General features: G+C 36.0%; 1 protein-coding gene across 4 annotated transcripts in view; it reads right to left on the bottom strand.

Annotated features, from left to right (window-relative positions):
• Positions 1 to 467: 467 nt before the first annotated feature.
• Positions 468 to 12,974, bottom strand: part of Klf8 (KLF transcription factor 8) — a 44,188-nt gene continuing 31,681 nt past the window's right edge. For 2 of the 4 annotated variants that reach the window (XM_027924836.2, XM_027924837.2), the window contains one exon: positions 1,545 to 7,790. In XM_027924836.2, the coding sequence (XP_027780637.2) occupies positions 7,609 to 7,790 (182 nt within the window). In that variant the 3' untranslated portion in view covers positions 1,545 to 7,608. Of the gene's footprint in view, positions 1,065 to 1,544; positions 7,791 to 12,974 lie in introns of those variants that run through there. The other 2 variants (XR_003581160.2, XR_003581159.2) reach the window with 2 other exon arrangements.

Below are 12,974 nucleotides of genomic sequence, written 5' to 3'. Positions count from 1 at the left end.
GGCTACCTCTGATGAGGGATTGGTACTTGGATGCTTCTGAAGTCTGAACAATAAATGTCTTGTTCTCAATCTTAATGAATACATGTAGGTCTATGCTATCATTATTCATTTAACTGTAGATACATGCTTTATTTGCTCTTCTTAAAAATTTGAATGCCCATCCAAATGGAGAATGTTCCTCCTAAACACCTAAATAAAGGATTTCCCTCCCAGGCATCCAACAATGAAGAATACCCAGATAAAATTTTGGAACCTCAACCAAAGAAACAGAAGGTTCAGAGACTGAAATAACTTACCCCTCTGACTGAAACTGAAACCATTTACTCCTACGACCAGAAGCTGCCAGAGAGATGGTGAAGCATAAAAGGGCTTCTTTACTCACGTCTGACAGCATTGGAGGTAGAGATGAGTCACTTTTGATCCCACTCTTGACACAATATAATGACAATCAATGCAAACTCAGAAACTGTGAAAGTAAAAAGACTTTATTTGGTCTCACAGAAATTGAAATTTGGGAGACAAATATCACATAGCTCTGAATGAGAGTTCCAAGGAAAGCAATAAAAGTGGGAGCTTCTATGTGTTATTGGATATTGAGAAGGAACAGGAGCTACATGACTGATAGAAGATAAATAAAATAATTTACACACAGAATGGAGATCTCCATAATAGTGTGGTAACTTTTTGATATATATCTTGTGCCACTGGGTACAATATAATTGTTCACTTCTTCTTGTCATTCTAGATGCCTGTGGTCAAAGTAGGGAAGAGACCAAGGTTCATGTTCCTAGGCAGCAGTTTAAATTGTGCATAAGTCTTGCTTTCTTAATGGTCCCCTCAACTCCATTTTTAAAAGTTCTTTTAATGTTGCTTTCATCATAATATTCCTTTTATTTTAACAAAAGAAATATTTCTGAAAAAATCCACAAAATCTGATGTTCATTATTTTTATCATTTGCAGTGAAAATCCCATTCTCTGGAAACCATCACTTCAATCGTTCCTTCCAATTTGGCCTTGATTTCCTTCACAGAATTCCCTTTTTTCTTTTTCTCCCAGTGTTTCTCTGAAAGACAAAACCTTCCAATGAGCCAACTTCCCATATCCCTACACAAAGCTGATAGCTGTATTAAGATATCTTTAGAGTTTACATTTTCCCAATATTCTCTTATCCTTCTTCCTAGGAAAAAACACAAAATGGTGAGAACAGGGCTGGGTAGAGAAACCTAATCAACTGAGCACATATCCCTGTATTCTATAAACTCTTGTGGAATCCCATACAGGAATTATACCAGAAAATAGCATACAGTCTTCATGGAGCCCCATTCATGGACATGGTTAAATATATTACCAAGAATGTGTTGGGCCTCATGGGCTTAAACAGATAATTTATTGTGTTTGAGTCAGTCTGATTTCCTTTGTTGCCCCATGATATTAAACAGTAGTTTCATCAGAACTTTACTCAGCTAGAGGGAAAGAAAATAATTTAATCACCCCATGTTGAAGAAACACTATTTGGAGACAAATTCAAGATAATAGCCATGAATTCTGAAGTTTAAAATATTTTTATTAATAAAAAAGTACAATAATAGAACTAAACAAGATTGCTTAGTACCCAAGCACACACCCTGCCTGGATGTCACAACTGGAGAGTCCCATGGAACTAGAACAAAGTAACCTTTAAGTGGCCATGCTAACTGAAGCAATTCTTGAGGATCTTGAGGTCCATGACAAACTTGTACATGAGAGATTGCTCAAAGCCATGCTTCTGGAGCAGGAACTAGTATAAAATAGAGGAAAAACAGGGTGTTGCTCTAAAACACTATAATAAAGAGACAAAAACACAAAAGTTAAAGCTTAATATACTGTTTTATAATTTCTTTAAACAAGTTAACAATGACAAAAGTTCAATCAATCCCTTCACTGCAGGCTCCTTTCCCCAACACAAAAATGAGTCAGTTTCTGGCACTGCTCTCCAGCTGTGACTTCCTGTGAAAAAACAGTGATAAACACCACTAGGGACTCTCTTCACCTTTTTTTCAGGAATACAATGAAAACAGCACTGCATACAACATAGTTATAAAGTAATGTCCAACAAAGCTACTTGTAGTGACCCTAGGAAACATCTATGGAAGTGAAGGAGAGTTTAACAGTTAACAAAATAATATCTCTTCCCCTGACCCCAGCCCACCACAGAAAGTGAAACCAGTGTTTGAAAAACAAATATCCTGCCACTGATATGAATTTCATCTTTTCCCTGCCCATTCCCACCCTAACCATCCCACCCCCTCATCCCTCCTACCTTTACTGTTTACAGTACAGTAAGTGGAGAAAATGTAATTAATGAATATGAACTGATCAAAGACTGAAGGAAAGGTTTTAAGAAACTGCCTTTGTGCTTCTGACAGGGTGTCATGTAATATAGTCCAGGCAGAGTAAGAAAGAGGAAAATATAGCTTTGAAATAATGGAATATACCTATTATATCTATTATGTTTCAAGTCTAGAAACACTTGGTAATCCTATAGTTAGTAACCAAGAAAATATAGGGAAAGTGAGAACAAGAAATAATATTGCTTCTAGTGGCCACTCTTCAATTATCTTTCTTACTGAATCAAATTTAGCTCTTTATCACCTAGGAGGCCTAATCCTCTCCTTTTCATAGGGTAAATATAGGGTACGATAATTATCATTATAGTAATGTTTATAATACTTAGTTGTTCATTTAGAGATCTCTCATGATTTTTGCCAACATCTATTAAGAAGAAGCCTCACAACATTCCTGTGAGGTAGATACTTGGATTCCCATTTTGCAGATGGGTTAACTGAGGCACAGAGGTGATGTGACTTGCCTAAGGTCAACTATGTAAGAGACTGGGAAAAATATGGAAGAGAGGCAACTTAGGGTAGCACCTCATTATCAGAGAGCCATATTTAGCTGTGAGAAAAGATAGTGCAGTTTCTTTAAATTGGGCCCACCCAGTTTCTTTTGTGTCCATCTGTCTATAGTACCTCATCAGGGATTAGCACACTATGAAAGATAAATAAATTCCCTTGGTTTATTCAAGGTTAGGTCAATTTCCAATGGAATTTCTTTTACTAAAGTACATTAGAAAACTTTCTGGGGACAGGAGAGACCCCAGATTCTTAGAATTCAGATCACAGAAATCTCTAACTCCAGAATGTTGTAGACTACTTTGTTTTAAAGAATTATTGGAATGCCAAAAATGTTATTATTATGTACATAAGCACTGGGTTTTAGTGATAAAATTCTTTCTCATTGGTGTCCAGGTTAAGGATTCAGATAATGTTATATGTGTGTATAGTGGAATTGAATAATTAAGTAAATAGAGGGCAGAAGTTGGGAATCATGTTTTTCACTGTTGGAATGAAAGGCTACAGATAAGTAAGGGGCAAAAAGCTAGACTAATTCATGTAGTAATGGATTAGGGTTGCAACATCAATATGAACTCATGTATAGCTAAACAGATATGGATAATTACATCCAGAAATATTTATAGATGTGTATATACATAGGTTAGTATACACACATATATTTCCTTGCTCTGTCAGCTGAGAAGGCCTCAAAGCAATAGCACTCTAGTAGCAACAAGCATACTTAATGCCCAGATCTAGGTTTCTAATACAATTCTATAGTAAAAGTAACCAGGATTCCTTGATGAAACGGCTGATTATAGTAGTGGGCCTGAAAATATGCAAAATGAGAATGGAACATCTTGCAGTGCCAGAAAGTAAGGACATTCTAAAAAAGTGATGGGCATATGTCAAAAGGACTTGGGAGTCAGCCCAAAAGACCTCCCAATGGCCAAAGTCAGAACAATTTGAGTTACAAAATAAATAAACTAGCATTGGATTACTACATAAAAGTATAAGATAAATATCTGAGTCCATGCTGATATAAATAAATGATTGTATAAATAAATAAATGAAGATAAATCACCCATGCAGAAAAGTTCTAAATAATTTATATAGATACTTGCTCTAAAGGATGTGGTACATAACTAATACTCTCTAGTACGGGCTGCACATAGTGACTTCCTTCCAAAAAGTAAAGTATGGAAGGGAGGAATAAGAGTATATGGGAGAAACCTGATAAATACAATCAATCTCAGCCAGTTCATCGAGGTTGACATCAAAAGTCATAAGTCATGTAAGTACCATGTGATGAAAATAGCACTTCACCTTTGTGATCTTCCTCGCCCAAACCCATTATGCCCATCTCTTCATGAGAAAAACATCAGACAAATCCCAACTGAAGAACATACTCTTCAAAACTGCTAAGGCCATTAAAAATGACCTTGAAAGGTAAATCTGAGAAACTGTCACACCAAGAGGAACTTGAGGAGATATGATTATTAAATGTAATATGGTATTCTGAATGGGATACTGAAACAGAAAGAGGATACGAGGTCAAAACTAAAGAAATCTGAATAAAGTATAAACTTCAGTTAATATTAATGTATTGATATTTTTTCATAGTTGTAGAAAATGTACACTACTAATGTAAGATGTTAGTAATGAGGAAATTAGATGTGTAGTATAGGGAATTCTACTATCTTCACAATTTTTTGGTAAATCTGAAAATGTTCCAAAATGGAAAGTTTATTTTAAAAAGTTTTTATGATAAACTTTTATTATTTTTTACCCATAACACACTTCACCTAATCTATCCAACCAGTTCACATTCCTCATATTTCCCCCATATTTTATAGTCTTAATTATCAAGTTATGTTTAACTGCCAATCTTATACAGATGAAGGAATTCCACTGTAACAAATTCCATGATATTATTCAATTATTAGATAAAGTCATTTCTATATCCTAGGCAACTGTCACACTAACAGTGCTTAGCTGGTATAAGCACATCAAATTCAATTAAACCCCAAACGCTACCCAGGAGAGATACATTTTAGTTCCTTTTCCACCTTGATTTCTACCTAGCAAAGTTTTATGTGCTTCTGGTGCAGTAACTCTGCTGTGTAGTGTATTTGAATACATGTATTCTATGAAAATTCCTTTTATGAATCTTGACACATTTCTTAAAGCTTATGTAATTGGAAAGATTTTATTTTATTGAGAAGACAGGGCAATGAGAATAGGGTTAAAAATGCTTCTTGAGTAAAGACAATTAACAAATTCTCTCATTACTTTAAGAAAAATTTTAGAATAAAGTCTTAGGGATGTCAGGGACACCAATATTTGGGATCATAATTTGGTCATCCTAATTAGTGTAACAGTATGTTTGATAGCTTTTACTTAGAAATAAACCAAATGTCCCAATGCAAATGATCCTGAGGTCTGAAGGGTATATATCAGGTCTGAACTCTGGAAAAGGAGTCCTAGGATCCAAACTGTGGAGAAAATGAATATGCCCTTGAGCTCTATTGTGAAATACTGTACCAACTACTCAATCATAAGCTTAAATCTATGTATGATGATAATCTACCTTTGCCAACCTGTTTTACAGCTACAGAGATGTCTCCATGAACATACTGGCTCTAGATATTTCCTAGTGCTTTAGTAATTAATATACAGTTTGGAACTTGCACACCAAAAGTCAGGAAAAAGCCCATATCAAAATAAGAATGATAATAGTAAAAACCTACATGTCATTTTGAAAAATACAAGCAGTCTTAAATTTATGGAGAGTTTATGGTCTAGAAAGACATTGCAAGTTGAAATGAGGTAAATAAAATCTAGATACTATAAAAGTGCTACAATAGAAAAACTGTGAGCCTAATGTTATATGGCAATGACCACAAGCACATTTTACTACGTCATCAACTATAAATTATTTTTGGGTGGTGTAAAGATTTTTTTAAGTATAACATATAAAATTGGACAAATATTGCAACCAACCACGAAAAATTGTCTTTAATTTGGTTTAATAATGTGATCCCTGGAAGAATGAGTGTGCAGGTCTATAAGGCCTCAAGGAAACATCTGGAGAAAAAAATCTGACCCGTATTTGTCTTATCTGTAAAATACTAGGGATGGGTAGGACTAGACAGCTAAAAGGATCCCTTCTTGATGCTAGAAATCTGACTTAGAATGAACAGCCTCAGGAGGTAGTAACCTAAAGTATTCAAGCAGGGACTGGTTGAATATCTGCCAAGGAAAAGGGGTTCAATATGAAGATAATCTTTAGGAGAGAGGCTGAGACCAATCCAATTGATACAAAGCCCCCTTCCCCTCATTCTGGGAGAGGAAATATGCTATGTGGAGGTAGATCTGAGGTCCAGGGCCAGGAACAGGGGATTTCATGCCCCAGATAATATCATGAAACAGACTGATTGGGCAACCAAATGTGAATTTTGCAACCTGCTGTAATGGCTAAAAGAAATGGCTTAGGTGGTCATGCAGTTATAAAACATCAAATTGCTTTTTGTATGTCAGTTTTCACAAAAGCCCCTTATATTCCATTCAAAACACAGGAATGAATGCCAGTAATGCTATGAAGTGAACATAATTCCTTTCTTTCAACCTCTCACCTCTGTATAACATGGCCTCAATGTGTGATTTCTCATCATGTATTATACTGAATAGTTGCTTTATGTAAACAAAAGAATAAACAGTACAGTGAAGCCCCTCAAGACACTGTCTCAACAGGCTGGCATTTGAATGAGGTTTGTGATTAACAGCACTTTTAATATTTTATCCAAATTAAAGTCACCCTTATTTGTTCTCAGGTTTGCCCCAGGTTTGCTTGTTCCTGTCACTGCCCAACATATTTTCCTGGAACACTTTTCTCCCTACTGAACTGAACTGAACTGTGCTTTGAATGTTTGTCCAAATCTAACCTAACAAAGAATGTAACTGTGCCACAAAATCTTGAATCTTAAAGGAGCAGGAGGAGAAAGAGGAGAGGACAAGAAGATCCTTTCATTCCTTTTGATGGACTTAAGAAGCACCAGGACTGTCTGAAAACCAAACTGTAAGAAGAAATTCAATTGGATTTATAAAACTTTTAAGTTTGGTGTGAAATTCACCTTATTCACTGAGAAGATGCCCTATACTTAGGACCAAAATTCCTGTAAATCTTACAAGTCCACTATATTGTTATGCCTCCTTCATCTAGGAACTTGAGAAAAGTCATTTTAAGACCCCATCAACTGCCTTTAAGTACTGATTAAAAATACATACGTGTGTACATATACATATATACACACATATATGTACATATATATGGATATGGATAAAAGTTATAGAAAACAAGAGAAAAATAGAGGGAAAAAGCAGCGTATGTTTGTTCACAGCCTTGAGTTTGATTCCTGTTTTGTAATTGTAGGAAAAATGTCTATTTCAGGGAAGGGGTGTTGGGGCAGGGGCAGCCATGGGTGCCGCACTGGAATTCAACCCATGCGGAGGTTGAAAAAACTGAAGTCTGGATAGTGGAGAGGTGAAGGTGGAATATGAAGAGCCCCATGGGAGACTAGCTATTTTTTTCTCCAGTCTCCACAACCTGGCTCAGTAGGATCCTCCAACCCCATCCCAGAGGCAAGTTGAAGTCAAAGAGGAAGATATGGTCTTGACCTCAGCACACACACAGGAAAGAGACCAGTGCAGCTCCTCTAGTGTGGCCTATGGAGTTCACATGGTATCGTGGCGCCGGCGGTGCAGGGACAGGTGGTCAGAGCGAGAAAAGCTTCGGTTGCAGTCTGTACACCTGAAGGGCTTGATGCCTGTGTGCTTCCGGAAATGGCGGGTGAGCTCATCTGAGCGAGCAAACTTCCAGGAGCAGCCATCCCAGGTGCATTTATAAGGCTTCTCTCCTACAAAGGGAATTTGCCAAAACAATGGGAATCAAAGAGATGCTTGGCTCCTAGAAAGATAACAGAATCCATATTTTTTTAAATCAAAACTTTAGTCAAAAGGCAAGACAATCACTTTGAAGGCATGCTCTGGTTCACCTTTTTAATTAATTAATTCAACAAACACCTATACTTATCACGTATAACATGATGTTTTGAAATATGTATCAATTGTGGATTGGCTGATTGCATTACCTCACATAAATTTTTTTGTAATGAGAACCCTTAAAATTTATTGCCATCAATTTTCAACAATACAATATATTTTTATTTACAGAAATCATAAAACAAGGTCAAGATGGTAGGGTGGAAAGCATATAGCCTCTGACTCAATAAGACCCTTTTTTGAATCCTGGCTCTACTACATTAGCTGTGTGAGCTTAAAAAATCACCATTCCCTGGTTGAGTCTCTGTTTTCTCATCTGTAAATGGGAGTGTTGTTTAAAACAATTTTTCTTTTAATGATAGATACTAAATACTAAAACTGGGACCCAAACTAGATCTTTATTGATACTTTCCACTGTACTATATGATAGTAACCACATCTTCTCTCTATTACCTCCCACTGAACAGTCCAAAATAGAGCCATACTCAAGAACTCAAGAAGACTCTATGAATCAGTAACTCAGTAGAAAGGGCCCTCAGCTAAAGCTACAGGTCTTCTTTTGTGTATGGTTAGAAATGAATTTCTAATGCATCAAATGGTATGGGGAGAGGGCTCCGGTGAAAATTCCTGAAATACCTCTATGTTTAGAGTCTTTTGGTTGCATTTGGGATATATATATATATATATATATATATATATATATATATATATATATATATATAATGTGCTCAGGATAGAAAGCCAAATGAAAAAAAAAAGTATAAAACATTAACATAGTTATGTCTCCATTATATGTATAGGTCACACGCTACATACACATTTGTATACTCAGAATAACTGCAATACTAACACCAATACAATTAAATGTAAATTATTAAAGAAATTGTTAACAGTGAGGATGACAGCTGGTGGGAAGAGTATTTTTTTCTTTTTTAAAATATCTTTTTGTACTGTCGGAATGTTTTAAAATCATGGTATATCTTATAAAAAATTTAAAATAAAAATGTGAAGGAGCTATGTGAGTACAAATACATACTCACTGTGGTTAAGTCTGGGTTTTGTGATTATGGTAATATTTGCTTCCTTCTGAATGTATTTTGCTGTCCTATTTGCTACAATGAGCATGTATTATTTTATAATCAGAAACAAGTGATAACATGAACACATTGTTTTAAAATTCTGTTTTTCAATGCTTCTCCTTCCTTTCTATTTCTCCTCATAAATTTTCCAGGGCATTTGCATTTTTGCTACTTTAAATTTTGGTGGAAATCCGATATGCACATACTGTTTTTCAATTTACTGCTTACAATCTACTAACTCCCCCAAGTGTTTACTAATTAACTTTATAGCTTTCATATAATGGACAACAGAATGCATCCATCCTAACTCACAGCTTTGGACTATACCCAGGCAATCATTTTGATGATTGAAATTGTTAATTACTAATCATTTCAATATGCAGAATTTTGTCAGCAACTAAGAAAAATGAAATAGAGCTATATGTATTGAGACCAAAAGATGACCAATGAAATATTATCAAATGAAAAGAAAAAGCTACTGAATAACCCCCTCCCACACACACACACCAGACAAAGGGAAAATATGTGGAAAGCTATACAGAAAGTATTTAGAGCAGGAAAGAGAATGAAATTTCAAAGGGTATAGAAAATATGTAAACGTGATTTTCACTTTTTATTCTATATAATTTTGTACATCTCCACTCCTTCAAACTGCCTCATTGTTACCTATACATATTTTTGTGATCTCTCAAGAATTTCCCTTGAGAATTCCTATCTTCACTACATCTAAATGAAGAAAATTTGAATTGTAAAGCAGTGACACCCTGTGGCAATTGGGATCATTGCTAGAACACACAAGGTATAGGAATTTTCCTATTTCAAAAGCATTACCTTTTATTATCATTGAACAAGCTCCTATTGAGCTAATTTCATATGACACAACCCCAAACCTCCATCAACTTATTATGTGAATTGAAGAACAAAACATATAGGGAAAATTAATTCATAATTAAAAGCTCACACACAATGTGACAAAGATAGTGTAGTGTAGTGTAAGTTCCAAGGATAGATATAATAACCTCTGGTCTAGTGTTAAGGCATTAAAATAGAAGGGTAAGTTTCATATGAGTGATGAAGAAGACAAAAAGCAACCCAATCAGCTGGGGGCAAGCTCTGGTAAGGCAGTGCAGTGAATGGTTAATATAAGGTCAGTGATCCTGGAGCATGAGGCATCTTTTCAGAAGTACTATAAGATGAACCCTATTATAAAAGCCAGGCCAAAAATCTTGGGGAGTAAAAAGGAATTTGGGCTTAAGTATAAAAAGCAGTAATATAACATAGAAAGTATGCAATCTGCACTGCATACAGGCTATAATCAAGATGTATTGACTATACAGAATTTTAAATTTTAAAACAATAATAAAATAGGCTGAGTTGGTCAGCTTTTTGTGGGTGGGGGTACTGGGGATTGAACTAAGGGGCATTTAACCACTGAGCCACATCCCCAACCCTGTATGGTATTTTATTTAGAGATCCTCCTGTCTCAGCCTCCTGAGCTTCTAGGATTACAGGCGTGCATCACCATGCCCAGCTGGTCTGCTTTTATTATTACCATGCACCAATTTTAAACCATGTCCATGACATTCCTCTCCCCACTAGGAGAGAGAGCTCTGACTATCTTCTCCTTCTTGGTAAAGCACTTCATGAAGGCAATGGGGTATATATTGGGGTAACACTGAAGATTTTTTTAAACTTAAGGGTTACTTGTTCAAAGTTGTATGTTAAAATTATCTAGCCATGATATGTAATGAATAAGAGGCTACTGACACAAAATAAGTGATCAAATTGTTGAAAAGGTAAAGAAATCAAGAATGAATGTAAGAAAAAACCTATGGGGGTGCAGTGGGACTGGAGGAAAGAATATTAATAATGGCTAAAAGTTATCAAGTGTTTAACTATACGACAGATTCTAAGAGATTTACACTATTACTGTTCCCAGATAAGGAAACAGGTAAAGAAAGGTGAAATAACTTTTGGCAATTAGTAGTAGACTGAGATGTCAAATATGACAGTGTAGTTTACAATACATGCTCTTAGCCATTATATTTGCATCCCCCAATGAAAAAATTATTCAAAACAAGAAAGAAATAATAGAGCTTTAAGAAAAATGTCTAAGTATATAAGAGAATATTAAGATTCAATGATAAACCAGGTGCAGTGGCACAAACCTGTAATCCCAGCGGCTTGGGGAGCTGAGGCAGGAGGATTGGAAGTTCAAAGTAGGCTCAGCAATTTAGGCCCTAAGCAATTTAGCAAGGCCCTGTCTCTAAATAAAATATTTAAAAGGGCTGGAGATGTGGCTAAGTGATTAAGTGCCCCTGGGTTCAATTCCCAGTACCAAAAAAAAAAAAAAATCAATGATAAATTTTGACTCTGAGTGAATGAGTTATGCTATTATTTAAAAAATGGGACTTGAAGGTATGTTTAATGGGACCTGTTGTATCTGTGTTTCCTGCTTTGTATGAGTGCAAGCTTAGAGATGAGGGTTTCATTGCATGCAAGAAGGGTCTCTGAGATTCTTGGATCTCTTCTAAAAGAATTTCTACCAAAAACAGGGATATCATTCTTAGGATTTATAGCAATGAGCTGAAATCAATCCTGCCCTCTTCTCTCTCCCCTTTGGAGAATACAGGTGCTCTACTACTGAGCTGCATCCACAGCCCTTTTTATTTTTAATTTTGAGACAGGGTCTCACTAAGTTGCTGAGGATGGCCTTGAATTTGTGATCCTTCTGCCTCAGCCTCCCAATTTGCTAGGATTACAGGTATGTACTATTGTGCCCGGATTCACATGGTTAACTTTATGTGTGTTTGTGGGTGGTGCTGGGGTTTGAGTGCATGCAAGACAAGCACTCTACCAAATTAGCTATATCCCCAATCCACATGGTTAACTTTTTAATGGCAAATCCAGGGAAATTTGATTCTCCACCATTGCTTTTTCCATTCCATACTATAGTTTCTCCACATATAAAATTAATCCTTAAGTTAGTGATGCTTAGTTTTGACTGAAAATGGGGAGCTTTAAAAATTACTGACACCTGGGTCACACCCAAAGTTTCTGATTTAACAGATTTGGAGTGTGGCCCAAATATGGAAATTTTAAAGGTTACATTTTCCCCACTGGAGATTGAGAACTCGAACTAATAAGACTCAACTGCAATCTTTGGAAGGCAATGAATTAAGCATTTCTGCAACTGCTTTAGTCTCAAGGAACATGTAGAATAGTAGCAATAGAGAAAAGGATACCTAGTAAGTTTTCATTTCAAGGAAGTTTTCCTGCTTACTAGCTGTGTGATTGTTGACAAACTACCCATCTTTGTAACTGGCACTTCCATCTACCCACCTGGCCCAAACAGAAACCTGAGTCATCAGAGTCCCCTCAATCATCATGTATATATCTCATTTTCTGTACCTCCACTGCCAACATCCTAATCAGACTGTCCTCATTTTTGGCCTAGGTTGCTACCTTAGCTTCTTAAAAGGTCTCCCTCCCTTCCACTCTTGCACCTCAATGCTTCCTCTACCCACCATCACACTCAGTATGCTCTAGCTGTGCTGGACTTCTGTCAGTTATGTGAAAAATGCAAGCTTATTCCCATCTTGCAGATTTTGTACTCCATCTAGTTAAGAACACTCTTTCCTCAGTTTTTTTTTTTTGTATAGTTGACCCGTTCTCAGATTGATTATGTTATTTCCCAACTTAAAAATCCTTCCTACCAACAAATTAAATAGGGTATTCTTATGTTGATAATTGGGAGAGGATACTGCTTAGGCTTAAGGAAGCCTTTCATGATCAGAAGACATTTAAACTGAGATATGAAAGATAAGAAGTGTCATAAGATGAAACTTGTCAGAGTCCACATTCCACAGGGCCTTTTAGGATATTGTAAGGAATTTGGATTTCATTCAGAGTATGATGGGAAGTCACTGGAGTATTTTAAGCAGAAGCAGTTATATGGTT

Source organism: Marmota flaviventris, chromosome X (genome assembly GCF_047511675.1).
Source record: "Marmota flaviventris isolate mMarFla1 chromosome X, mMarFla1.hap1, whole genome shotgun sequence".
Taxonomy (NCBI): domain Eukaryota; kingdom Metazoa; phylum Chordata; class Mammalia; order Rodentia; family Sciuridae; genus Marmota; species Marmota flaviventris.
Note: the sequence above shows the minus strand (reverse complement) of the source record. Positions and strands in the feature narration are given on the sequence as shown.